Source organism: Mytilus trossulus, chromosome 14, assembly GCF_036588685.1.
Source record: "Mytilus trossulus isolate FHL-02 chromosome 14, PNRI_Mtr1.1.1.hap1, whole genome shotgun sequence".
Taxonomy (NCBI): Eukaryota; Metazoa; Mollusca; class Bivalvia; order Mytilida; family Mytilidae; genus Mytilus; species Mytilus trossulus.
Window position 1 is genome coordinate 12,944,628 of NC_086386.1, and position 15,199 is coordinate 12,959,826.

Below are 15,199 nucleotides of genomic sequence, written 5' to 3' on the forward strand. Positions count from 1 at the left end.
ATATATTTACACGTCCCCTCTATGGGTCCAATCGGTTTGAGTTACTATGAGTTTCATTATTTCGTATCGGAGAGTATATGTACGATTACTGTCCTTTAATCAAATATTCTTCACTTAAATTAATAGATCAATAAGACTTTCAACTGTGTTGCTTGAACAGTAAATTGTATCAATTTTATATAATCGTTTCTTTTTTACATATAAATGGAAAGTTACAGTTCAAAATGTCTAGTTTTGTGTACACTGCACCTACACAAGGCCCACATCGACTATCGACTGCATGTAGACAAAACATGATTTAAACTATTGAGTTTTATCGATGGGAACGTAATTATGTTTAGTTTATGTGTGAGTTACACTAACACAACACCGAGTTTAGGTCAATGTGAACACAGCCTCAATGTATTTTAATGCAATAAATCAATTTAATTATTAAAGTAAAAGCATTATAAATTTTAATAATTGGTATCAGTCTTCATTTCAAAGAGCTAGAAAACTTTACCAAAAAAAAAGAAAAAAAAGAAGATATCTTAAATTAAGAAAGCATACTATAAACATATCGTATATATATCATGTATATCATGAAGGCTGTACGACACTCATTGTTAGTAGAAATCCTTTAGTAAAACGAAATGTAGATGACAAATGATTTAATTGCTGTTTAACAATATACCAGCTGTCGATTAATAAATACAATTTATAGAGATGAGAAAAGATGGAGATGGATTGGCCATGTTCTTAGAAGACCAGCAGAGGACTTGACCAGAGTAGCTCTAAGATGGACACCTGAGGGGAAAAGGAAGAAAGGGCGTCCCAAAACAACTTGGAGAAGAACAGTTGAAGCTAAAATGAAAGAACATGGAATCAGCTGGGGTGTAATAGAAAAGAAAGCACAGAACAGAGATGAGTGGAAAGAACTAGTCCTTGCCCTATGTGCCCCCGGGCATAATAAGGACTAGGTAGGTAGGTAGGTAGGTAGGTAGGTATAGAGATGACATGAGAAAATATATTGGAACATTCTAATTATGTCAGTATTGCTTCATATTATGGAATGTGCTTTAAAGTAATTTTGGGGTTAATCAACTATGAAATTTAGGTTAATTACATTCGATTTTTTTATATATTTATCATTGACTTGAAGGTTTATTAAAAAAATGTTGGAAATAGATCAACAGAAACCCAACTTTTACCAAATTAAATTATATTTTTTGAATATTTTAGACAAATTGCTTATAAATTGTCCACATTAGAATTGTTATTAGAGTTAGGAAATCACAAATGTACGCGGTTTGACGCTTGAAGTGGTGTAAGTTATGAACTTATCAAAATTTAAATTTTTAAGATTGCAATTGTATGTTCACCGTAAATATTCTTATTTTATATCATTCTTTCTTTAAAATTGTTCGAAGATGAAACATTGTTTGTAATAACATCAGGTTGATTTAATTGATAACACTGTGATGCATTTTTTTAGGACAATTTCTAGTGATATGCTGAATAAATAAAGGCAACAGTAGTATACCGCTGTTCGAAAGTCATAAATCGATTGAGAGAAACCAAATCCGGGTCACAGACTAAAACTGTGGGAAACACATCAAATATAAGAGCAAACAAATACGAAACAAAAGAAAAACTAAAGTGAAACAAAAAACCAAACGACAATGTAACACAGAAAAGAATGAACTATATTGTTTTACATTGTCATTTCTGAGCCTTTTATAGCTGACTATGCGGTATGGGCCTGTTCATTGTTGAAGGCCGTACGGTGACCTATAGGTGTTAATTTATGTGTCATTTTGGTCTCTTGTGTACAGTTGTCTCATTGGCAATCAAACCACATCTTCTTCTTTATATATAAAATAGCAATTGCCATTTTCCGGACTTGGTACAGAATATTTTAAGAAACAAATGTGGTTGAACTTGGGTTTTTGTCTAGCCAAGCTTCCCGCTTAAATAACAATGTCAAATATAACACTAAAATAACATCACATGACAGGACTGCAATACAAACGAACGAAAAAAACATTCATGATAGAGGAATACACACATTAACAATATTATAGAACATATCGACAGTCTTATAATTATTAAAGGTACCAGGTGTATATGAAACATATATGTAACCTTAGGTACTATACCTGTACAGCAATGGGGACCAACCTCACAAAACCCTCACCTTTTGCTTCATGTTAGAGTCTTTTATAGCTAAATATATGATATGGGTCTTTGCTCCTTGCTCAAGTCCTCACGGTTACTTGTAATTGATAGCATCAACATTTATTAATTTGGTAGAATCATACACAGGCTTAAAGAGATTCTTTAAGCATTGTGGCGACCAAATGATTGATCCTATAGTATATCCTCCTTTATTCACCTATTGCCTGAAGGCTTTAAAATTGGAATATCAGACGTCCGAAATCAATACTTTTTGATTGAAATGAACTGTTATAAACATGATAATATTCTGGAAAGTGTTTGTAATATTTGGAACGCTATAAGGATTTGCCACCTTTATTCGTATTACATCTTTATTTCTTGTTAAATCATCTGTTACAAAGAAAGATATTTAACAGGAATACTTTAGCCTTTTTTTGTATAATGAACCACTGGACTTGCAATACAATACTTTTAAGTGGTGTGTTTGATTTAGACTTACATTTCTACTTGTATTCAATTTAAGTGGTGTTCCAATACTATATATGTATATCATTGTAGCCTTTTTTTAAGTAAAGACCATTGGAAAATACGGTGACTAAAATACTGGTACCAATTATTATGGGAATAATGAAAGAAGACAACAGAGAGATTGACAAGATCAAATGTGTACTTTTACATAAATTGAGAAGTGCCATTTATTTCGAGATCTTTGTTAAACTTTAACTATGCGGTATAAGTTTTACTCTTTGCTGAAGACCAAACGGTCATATATGATAGTTGTTAATTTTTAAGCTTCATTTGGTATATTGTTGAAAGGTGTCTGATTGGCAATCATTCCACATCTCCCTATTTTTGTATTTCTAAACTTTTCAAGTTAAAGTCCAGACCTGACAGTTTAATTAAGTACATTTCATCTGCCTGTTATAAATAACAGTCTTGAATAATTCCTATGAGGAATCGTTGTCTATACAACGTAATTATGGTTACGTTCGATATTTATATATTTTGATTTTTTTCTGTTTATTACATAAGTTGTGTCTGATTTTGTGACGTAACAGATAATACATGACAATGAATAATTATACGTAAATACCAGCAAACAAGGAATTTCAATATTTGTTCATTGTAACTATCTCTCCATATTGATAATGTGTATGATGTGTGTTACATGTATTTGATTGTTCAGTGAACTATTATTTGTATATATTTATGCAATATTCATTCTCAGTTCAAAACCCTCTGTCTGATCTTGTCTGTCTGTGCAATGCAATATGTTTCAATAATAAAGCAAACCATAAAGGAGTAGGTCCGGTAAGGATCGGTTGTGGCCTCATATTTCAAGTTCATCTGACGAAAGATTTTGACCACTATTTAAACACTTTAAAAGTGTCTATTTCATTTATTTAATGTGAACGATTTTAATTTATTTAGTCATTAAAAACGATCCGATTCAAGCTCTAATATGAAAAATCTACCAAATATGCCGAAAAACGTCACTTTTCAAAGTGGTTTTGTCAAAAATGAAAGTGGCCACATTCGTGTTTATCCTCAACCTTTATATATGGTTTACAGTATCATAAAATACAACTTCCATTTCAATATCAAGGATGAAAACGAATGTAACCACTTACGTTTTACACGAAAACCGTCTAAAATTTAACTTAAATGCCTTATTGTGAAGATTTCAGTAATGTAACATGATTAATGGTGCTAGTACCCGATATATGTGCATTGTATTGTCAAAAACAGTCCACATTTATGTACCAGAAGCATTCTAATGTCCAATAAATAACTAAAATTTTACATTTTAACATTTTTGTAAAACTGCAATATTTTAGGGCCAAAAAGAAATCGACTCCTTCGGAACAACATAACATACACGCATTAAAAAGCATATAGACAGTAATAATAACAACGTTATCTTGTAAGGTTTTGTTTTTCTTGAAATTAATAACTCATTTCAAAATTTAGAAACTTTAGATGATTAAAAGGTTGTGTTCTACCGCATCCTAGTGTGTGATTTACTCGCTGTGTTGAAGACCTGCGTGTAGCTGTTTTCTATTTACACCACTGGGTCGATGCCACTGCTAGTGGACGTTTCATCCCCGAGGGTATCACAAGCCAGTAGTCAGCACTTCGGGGTTGACATGAATATAAAAAATATGGTCATTTTTATAAATTTCCTGTTACAAAACTTAAAATATTTCGAAAAATCAAAGATTTTCTTATTCCAGAAAAAGGTTACCTTGGCTGTATTTGGCACAACGTTTTTGGAATTTTGGATACTCAATGTTCTTCAACTCTTCGTACTTGATTGGTTATAAAACTATTTTGATCTGAGCGTCACTGACGAGTCTTATGGAGACAAAAATGCGCGTCTCGCGTATTAAATCATAATCCTTGTACCGTTGATAACTATTCTGATCTTTGGTTGGGCTGTTGTCTCTTTGACACATTCGTCATGTCCATTATTAATTTTATAAGTAAGTGTTATAAAACTCACAGTGCATCACAGATTTCAGTGCGTCACTTTTAAGTTTGACATTTTTTTTGTTTGACTCTGGTGTCATTGTGTATCTTCGATCTGGAAACGAGATCACCCCCTATTTTTATTGGGGTTTGTGTTACTTAGTCTTTAGTATTTTATGTTGTGTCTCGTGTACATTTATTTGTCTGTTTTTCTTTTTCATTTTTAGCCATGGCGTTGTCAGTTTATTCTTTATCTATGAGACTCAGTTTAAATGTTCCTCTGTTATCTTTCGCCCCTCTTTTATACACATTTGCGTTTTTTCATACCTTATGTGTTATAAACATTCGTTCTATTTTCATACGTATACCGCAACCAATAAATAAAACAAAAAAACATCGTTTTTCACACTCTTGTTCGATACTTCTTCTGGTGTGTTACTTTTAGATGCCAAGGATATCATCAGTTCAGAAGTTAGTGCGTGCGTTCTTATGAAGGTATACTTTTATAAATTGTAATTTTGTTTTACTTTTATAACAAACCATATCAGTGTTCCCGTCTTTTAAGAATGCTGTCTTTTATATGTGAGTTTTATGTGTCTTTTTTATCTGCAGAAAACCATTATAACTTCAATTTTTAAGAATAAAAGTCACCATTAATTACAGACATTTTCAATTTGTTAATGGAATTCTTGTTTTTAATGAACATCTCAAAAAGCAGTTCAGATTTTTTTTTTATCAAAGATAACTTTGTTTGAAAGGATTTCCGAATCAAACTTATATTCGAGTCTTGGAGATCTTCTATTCCTTAATGATTCATAGCTTTATAATTAATAACATATTGTGAATTGTACAGTTGAACGTCACCGGCGTTTCTTTCACAGAGCATGCTTTGAAGAAGATAACAATTAATTGGATAAAAAGCGCTTTCATATTGTTCGACCATATAATTACGCTTAAAGTTCGTATCTAATTAGTACGTCCCTGGAGAATGGATCATACTTTAAATATTTATCTTTTCAGCTTTTGAATGCTTTTGCATAGACAAAAAACATCATATTTAAAACACAAAATACACAAATGAATGTGTACGTCGGGAATCTTGCTCAAAGTAACTGTCCGGTCCTTTTATAGCTTGCTATTCGATGGGGCTTATGCTTATTTTCGAAGGCCGCACGATGACTTATAACTTCTACCATCAACCTTTTCTGGTATCTCAAAATTTATTCTTTCATTCGAATCATACCATATCTTCTTATTTCTTTGTTTAGTGAGGACGCAAACCACACTCACTTTATCAAATAATAATTTGAAAACAATTCACATCATAATTAATATAATTTATAATTGTAATGGTATGAACAATGTATCTTGATATAAAACTACTTTGACCTAAAACCTTTTAATACGTTTTAAAAGAAAGACGAACAGAACATCAGACGAATGGTCAGAACTGAAATATCATGCACCTATATTATATTAGGCGGAGCATACACATTAATGTTTTCACAATCTACATATGTTTATTAGATCTACATGCTCGGCATTATACATACAGAGATATAAACATCTGGATTCAAATTAAGATTTTATTTATAAGTATACATATTTCGCTTTATAACAACAAAACAAATAAAAGGTGCACATAATTGTTAATTATTTCATGATTATTTCTTTTTTCACCGTTTTGTTTGTAACATTCAATATTTTTAATTGAGATACAGTTCAATAGTTGCATTTCCTTTCCTAAAGTTTACTGCAATTGACGGACAAAAACACATGTCTTACTGTAAAACAAAAGCTGGATGAGCACAACCTACATGTAATGTTTGTGATTGTTTTTAATAAGTTTAGTTCATGTACAGTGACTCATTATCAATGTAAAAATGACCAGCAAATGTGTATGATGTATCTGGATAAAGACACGATCTTCTAGTTGAAGCTTTTGTCAGATGACGTACCCAATGAATATTCGGTTTTCAAAAATACTTCGATAGGACTTTGTTTCTACATATAGCGGATACGTTTTCAAATTTACAAACTTGGCCAAATAATTATATCGATATCGGTCCTAATTATAAACAATCACAATCGTTCAAACTTGGTCCAATATTGATATCGGTCCTAATTATAAACAATCACAATCGTTCAAACTTGGTCCAATATTGATATCGGTCCTAATTATAAACAATCACAATCGTTCAAATTTGGTCCAATATTGATATCGGTCCTAATTATAAACAATCACAATCGTTCAAACTTGGTCCAATATTGATATCGGTCCTAATTATAAACAATCACAATCGTTCAAACTTGGTCCATTATTGATATCGGTCCTAATTATAAACAATCACAATCGTACAAACTTGGTGCAATATTGATATCGGTCCTAATTATAAACAATCACAATCGTACAAACTTGGTCCAATATTGATATCGGTCCTAATTATAAACAATCACAATCGTACAAGATTGGTCCAATATTGATATCGGTTCTTATTATAAACAATCACAATTATCGTACAAACTTTGTCCGATATTGATATCGGTCCTAATTATAAACAATCACAATCGTACAAACTTGGTCCATTATTGATATCGGTCCTAAGTATAAACAATCACAATCGTACAAATTTGGTCCAATATTGATATCGACATTTGTCCCCAACAATAATTAGTATAACTTAATCACTGAACTCTTTATACACAGTATCATCTTTCGATCTTTGTCGGTTCATAGGTGAAGTGGTTGAGTTTAACTGACTTACTTCAGTACACGATCTACTTATTGTTTTAGATTTTAATGTACAGCAACGGAAGACTCCTTTAAATGCTTTTCTAAAATTTTTGTTCATAAAACAGTAGGTAATAGGATGTATGCAGGATGATGTGTACGATAATAGCAAAACAAGGGACCAGGCTATATCAGACATGCGCATGTGTATATCTATATAGTCGACCAGTTTCCACGTGTTCAATATGTACAATGGCGACCAGCAGATGAAATATTCAAAGACCACGACAAACAACATCTTTATCACTCGTTTTCGGTTACTGTTGCTAGAACGCTGGTTTGACTGACGTAAGCTTATGTTAATTGTTCCATTAATCTTTTTGAAGTTTGATTCAGATTCGTTTTTCACGTCCAAAATTCTGTCTGTAGACTCTACAAAAAATGAACGAATTAATTGACAAGGTTTAAAAGGAAACTTTGCTTCAACAAAAATATGTTAATTTTCTTTTCCAAAATGTCCCAGTTTGTGATAAATTGGTAAAAGAATAAGTTGAATTAAGCATGCGATACATCATGATCAAGTGGGCAATATAATTAAAAGAGCGTTATAAGAATTTCCAAAATGGTATGAGACTAACTTGTTCTTACAAAGTTACGTAGTGAACTGTTTCTGTAGTGCATAAAGTTGCAATTTGTTTTTTCATTTGTATTAAAATCAATCGAGCTGCTGTCTTCAAATGTCTTAGTTTAGTAGGTGTAAAATACCACGGAAAAGAAACCTTATAAGAGATGTTTTACTTCGAGGATACTAATATAAACGGTTATCGATTGTTGATGCCTACTTCATCAAAATGTTTAAATCATCCATAAGCATTCATGCCCTCATAAATAAATGGTTTGAATTTTGAAAAGTTATTTTTGTCAATTTTCTTTACATCGACAGTCATTGTTGAATATTATGTGCTAGCATATTAAATTATAATTGTATTATCTTTGATACAAATGGTTTGATATTATTGATTTAAGGACGTTTTCCTCCGCAATGTATCATATGAAAGTGTTTAGTGTTTATGTGCCGATATCAGATATAATTTGTAATACTATTGTATGCAAATAATTTGTTTTAAGCTGATTTTGTCATTCAAATTATTTTTGATTCGAGCGTCAAACATGAGTCTTATGTGGTGAAGCGTATTTTACTTCGAGACTTTTTTCTTTGTTTTTTTTTTTATTTGAATCAATAAAGCTGACAAAAACTAAGTCTTCCAATCATCAAAGAGATTTGGTTTTGAAACGTATATTTTGAATTTAAATGTTAAATGATAGTGAAGAACATTACGTTATGGTTAAAACGATATTACTGTTAACCATCTATTACCTGACTTTATCTGTACTTGTTGTTTAATAGTAAACCAAAGCTTATACGATATGCCTCCATACGCTGATCCCATCACAAGAATTGGAATGAACAGTAAAATCACGACTAGGGCGATACTATATACAAAAAATAGTGATTTCAGCTTAGTCGACCATATCTCCCGGCAGGCTTCTTTCCCATTTTGAAGTGGTAAAATTTCTTGTGCAGCGGCAATTGGTATCATTAATACAAGTGCAAAAATCCATATTCCAATTATAGATTTATACGCATGGGACAGTGTCTGCCACCTTCTTGACCGGAGTGGGTAGCAAATGGCGAAGAAACGTTCCATGGAAATAGCAACAAGTGTATAGCAACTAACACAGACTGAGACAGCTGAAAAATAAAAGTAATATTAGATTGAGTTTACAATAGCATTTTAGAATAAGTAGTATAAACTCTTAAGTATGTGTTTGATACACGCTATCAATTTCAAAATCAATAGGACATATAGGAATCTAAAATGAAAGACACAAACTATTTTTCTTATAACAATATCAGTGTACCATCATATTAATCGCTCAAAGACCCCTAAACGAATTTTTTTTCGCCAACATAAACGATTTTTATTACTCTGTTCTTAAAAAATTGCAATGAGAGTATCCTTGTACTCTATATTATTAACCTGAATTATTATTGACAAATTCTGTTTAATAAATAACAATCAGTAGTAATGTTTAATTGGATAGTTAGGACCAGCAATTAATTGCTTAGTTAACACTATATAATTTCTTTCTTGTAGTACCACTGTTCTATGATTATTGCACGTAAATGTAATGGTAATGCGATCAAATGTAATATAAAAGTTTTGTTATTTGGAAAATATTTTTTGAATGTCAGCTATTCTTTGATTTTCGGTTAAATTTGAGGATTAGCAAATTCAACAGATCAAAAGTATATCCAAGGTCTTATAAACACGTACGAGCCATTTTCTAGCCGGCAATTATGAGTAGCCTTAGCGCAAATTATAATCCATTAAAGTTGTGTTACAAGAGTGAAGCAGGAATGACTTCTTTGAATAAGCGCTTGGTTCCCCTTAGATAAGAATTATGTTTGTCAACTTTTAATTTATTTTGTTGTGTTGTGTTTTGTTAGCTGATATTTTATCGTTTTAATTATGTTACATTTGTTATTTCGGGGCCTATTGTAGCTGATTATGTTGTATGGATTTTACCCGTTGTTTAAATCCTACGATGATCTATTATAGTTTTTAATTTCTATGTGATGTGGTCTCTTTCTGAGTGTTGTCTCAATGGTTATATAACCACATCTTCTTATTTTTATTGTTTTTTTTTTTTATTGGAGTTTGTTTTGAACAATATACTTTGTAAAATGAATGATGGGTTTTAGCAAAAAATCATGTTTAAGATATTATCTCTCTGATTTTAATAAATTCTTAATCGGGAGCAAAATGATCTATGGTAAATATAATGGTTTATATCAATTCTATCTTATGGTTACATATTTGTCATTAATAAGGATGATGTTGAGAAAGTTGATTGCCGTATTCTTAGAAAGGGATCATGAAATGGTAACATAATATCCAAATTAATTGAACTGTCATTTTTATTCTATAAAATTGATAAATGACAATAATTTCCATTTGTAGTATAACATCAAGAGGACTAAAACAATTAGACAATTAACATAGGAATATCTAGGTGAAATACCAGGTGTAACACGGATGTAGACCGCCTGACATCAAGACAAACAACTAAAGGACTAAAACAAATAGACGATAAACATAGGAATATCGTGGTGAAATACCAGGTGTAACACGGATGTTGACCTTCTTACATCAAGACAGACAACTAAACGACTGAACAATTAGACGATAAACATAGGAATATCGTGATAAAATACCAGTTGTAACACGAATGTTGACCTCCTAAAATCAAGACAAACAACCAAAGGACTGAATAAATGGGCGATTAACATAGGAGTATCGTGGTGAAATACCAGGTGCACCACGGATGTTGACCTCCTGATATCAAGACAGACAACCAAAAGACTGAACAATAAGACGATTAACATAAGAATATCGTGGTGAAATACCAGTTGTAACACGGATATTGACCTCCTGACATCTTTAATAATTTACGGAATTCTTCAAAAAGATAAATTTGACCAGTGATCAAATACTTTACTAAGAATATTGCTATTGTACACTTATTTGCAATTGTATTTGTATGGTTCATTGTTGTAATACATTCTTACTTTAATGAACAGAAAGAGTTAGAATTGTAGTCTATGTTCGTAGCATTTGGAACAGAGAATCATCAAACGTTCTGATTCAAAGTGTTGTTAAATCACTAATTCATTTCCGTCGACCCGGAACTGCGAGAACACAGACGTTAATTAACATAGAGACGTTAATTTATGGCCGAAGTTCTGATTTGCCTCTTCCTTGTTACATTTTATGGATCTTTTACAATCTTACAAATTGATTTCAAGATCATACGTATAATATTAACATTAGCTGAACTTACTTTTTTCCTGCAGTAATCTATTTTAACTCTTTTGAATATAAAGAATGTTTACTATCAAGAACTTTCTTTATATTTCATTTGAAAATCAAGTTTCCTAATGTTCATGCTATTTTCACATTTCTCAATTAATGTGAGAAAAATATTTTTAATCTCTTGAGAAGACTTTGTTCTCGGCAAATGATAAGTCGAAATTATATATCATCATGCAACATCGCTTGTAAAGTTGATTTTGATTGGATAACGTCACCAATTTCATGGCATCAATTCCAAAGCAAGTAAGCGCAGACGACCTTTGCCAGATTTGGATGACGTATATGATTTGACGTTATTTTCTGTCAGTTTCATTATAATGCAGATGGTCGCAAATAACCCGTAGCCAGTGAACTTAATTGTCCACCATCAAATCACCAATTGATGCCGTCGGAGCTTAATATGTAATACAGTTTTCGGTTTTTTTTTCTTCTGAATTTACTATTGTGACGTCATGAAAAATATGATAATTTCTAATGACGCCCCAATTACAGAACATAACTCCCTGTACATCGATTAAAGTGAAGGGTAATCTTTATTTAGATATTGTCTCAAAATTATTAGAAAAGTATATTTCACAACTACATGTATATTTCGTGAATAACGATATTTATCAACTCAACTCAGTAGAATTTTGAATACACACTCGATGCAGTGGTAGAATCTATATATATCGTTAAAAGATGATAACAAAATATACAATATTCTATAGTTCAAATATAACATTTTTTGGCAAATTTAACGTGGACTAACGTTATGCACTGCATTTGTAATTGCTAAAAGCGAATTAAAAAGCATCCTTCAACTTCAGAAAGATACCATGTTTCAATATATCGTTTAAAGATAAAAACAAAATGTACAATATTCCATAGTTCAAATATAACAATATTCGCAAATTGAACGTGAATTCACGTTAGGTAATGCATTTTATGAATAACCAAAATTGCGCATACAAGAGCTTCCTCTAACTTCAGAAATATACCATTTACGGAAGGGATACTAATAATGTTTTCCATGTTTCAAAATATCGTTAAGAAAGAAAACAAAATCAACAACATTCCATCGGTCAAATATAACAATATTTGCAAATTTAACGTGTACTAACGTTATGGCCTGCATTTTTTTACTAGTAATAACTAAAGTTTGCGCATACAAGAGGTTCATTTAACTTCAGAAAGATATTATATGATGGAAAGGGATACTAATAATGTTTTCCATGTTTCCATTAGGAATGCAACATGCAAGACATTTTGACGTCAAAATGTAACAAATATGTGTGGTTTTGTCATAATAATATATCAGGCTTTTATAATTATGTAGAATGAAATTGTATTATTTATTATATTCCATGTGGGATAATGAAGATAAGAGCTCTAAGTCATTTTAAATTGAAATTAATAGTAGTGTATTTTGTACCTCTAATGTTTACTTGTTTATTCCCGAAACACCTGTCGCTGACACAACCGTCAAATCATAGCCTACACTTATTTATCATATTATAATGTTACGTTATGTCACAAAGGTATAATTAATATTTCAAATATAAAAAGCAAGAGCTCGTCATTTGTGAACATAAAGTAATCGAAGGAAACAAATGACTATCACTTAATATAACAATAATTTCATAATTCCCAAACCAATAGTATCATAAAAAGGCAAATGTTAAACATTTGGATTTGCCTCTGACATTACAAAATGATTATTGTCTCAATTTTAACAACAGGTGTGAGCGAATATATATATTAGTCATGGGTAAAAACAAATCATCTAGACAGTTATAATCTGTATACAGGGATATTCTGGTTATGTCTACAGGGAAAAAAACGAAAACAACACTTCATATCTTACATGCGTCCGCAGCGCTTTTCTGGATTCACCTGCATCAAAGACAACCAAGGCCGATTATCTAAAAGCTGAGTGTATAGGAATCTAAAAGCCAATTAACCTTCGAAGAACTATATAACCTAAAAGGAAATAATATAGGCAAATGTATCAAAATTATAACCCAAGTAACTTGTTAAGGAACACTTAAGTAGCACTTACAATCAGGAACATCTAATGGTCGTACATTCTTTTTTGTACTTAAAGCAAGATGTTGACAGAAATATAATGATCAGTGTTTGGATAACAACGACATCTTTTTGAAACCTACATGGTCAAACGAAGTCAAAATAATGTTAAAATAACTTAGGGGCCAGCTAAAGCACGCCTCTGGCTACGGAGTTTTCTCGCTGTATTGAAGACCCATTGGTGGCCTTTTGCTGCCTTACGCCCTTTGGTCGGGTTGTTGTCTGTTTGACACATTCCCAATTTCTACTCTCAATTGTATTGGTAAAATAGCAGATTCAAAAGTCGAAATGATTTTTCATCTTTAAACAGTTAAGTTCAGTGTAACAAAAGAATAACAGTCATCAAAAATCTAAAAAAAAAAATAAGGTGATGTGGTATAATTGCCGATGACACATAAATTAACACCTATAGGTCACCATACAATCATTAGGTAACGCGCTTATGCCAGACCATACAAAGTTGCTTACTGTTGTGGGTGTTTGTCTTCTTACACAAACTATATTATATGTGAATTGTGAAACACATAAACCACTTTAAGTCTAATTTCTATGGATTATTTAGATTAAAGGCAACAGTAGTATACCGCTGTTAGATAGCTTTTAATCAATTTAGCAAAAACAAATCTGAGTCACAAACCAAATCTAAGAGAAACACATCAACTTTAATAGGAAAATAACAGAACAACAAAAGAAACACTGAATTGGTACAAAAAACAAAACATACAGATCATATCTATTCCTTGTTGTAAGTCGGTATGTACATTGTGGTAGTTAATGTATGGAATAAAAACAGCTTTATGAATATAAAACTTTTGTTTTCAAAAAAAGTTGCGTTTGAATGTGTATAATTTACAAAATAACAAAGAGGTGTTTAAATCTGTAAAGATATTCATGATAAACATCTAAGGTATAATATAAAAAAAAACTTTTACTATGAATAAAAAATGTGGCGGAAATGAATAGAATTTGTAGTAAAGCGGCATATATATTTTTCTTCACCTACATCTGAAGACAAAACAGCAAAGTTCTAAAAAATCAAACTTTATCAGACGAATATACGCACTATGTCTGAGAGTTTTAACTTAATACACATTGGTATTGCCTGAAATCATATAAAGCTGTTACGTAATTTGATACCAAAACTAATAAACTATTGCTATATTGCCATAAAGACAATCTTCATTGACATTCTAACGTAGAAACGATGTTTTATATCGTCAGATATCAAATAACGTCATAATGATATACAGAAACAGTGTTATTTTTATTCTGATATAATTAAAAAGTACAGATGAATATTGCTCTTTGTTTAACGATAATTTAGGCACGCTTATCAAATATAAAAACTGAATTTTCTGTTTCTTTCTATGCAAACGCTTTTAAAACGTGTTAATGTATAGAACAGGAGAACTTTCAGAAGAGGGACATACATACCATAAATTGTAAAAAAACAAAACAAACATGAATTTAAAGATTATTAATAGAGAGGTACATTTAGATCTTCTTATATTTTAGATCGTTTCTCAGAACCGTACTTAATTTCGTTTTGTTACAGAGAGGTGTACGTACACTGTATCTTCCACTCTGTGTTTCGGTACATTTTCGTATGTTGAACTGATACACAACTGTCCAAGTTAAAGGAGGAGACACCTGCAAATACGTCCAACCCTATCATATGTATATGTGCTTGTTCCAAGTTCAAGGCTTGTAATTTAGTAGTTTTCGTTTGTTGCTGTATATCTTATCTGTTTATTATTGTTCATGTTTTTACACACTGTAGATTTTTCAAATGGACAATAGCTAGAAATGTTAGCGGATCGTATAATGCAAAGGGAAA

The 15,199-nt window shown here is 31.3% G+C and overlaps 1 protein-coding gene across 1 annotated transcript in view; it reads right to left on the reverse strand.

Annotated features, from left to right (window-relative positions):
- Window positions 1-6,198: 6,198 nt before the first annotated feature.
- LOC134696231 (cholecystokinin receptor-like) overlaps window positions 6,199-15,199 on the reverse strand; it is a 28,201-nt gene continuing 19,200 nt past the window's right edge. The window contains exons 2-3 of the mRNA XM_063557912.1: window positions 8,736-9,110; window positions 6,199-7,789 (exon numbers count right to left, since the gene is read on the reverse strand). Coding sequence (XP_063413982.1) covers window positions 7,308-7,789; window positions 8,736-9,110 — 857 coding nt within the window. The 3' untranslated portion in view covers window positions 6,199-7,307. The remainder of the gene's footprint in view (window positions 7,790-8,735; window positions 9,111-15,199) is intronic.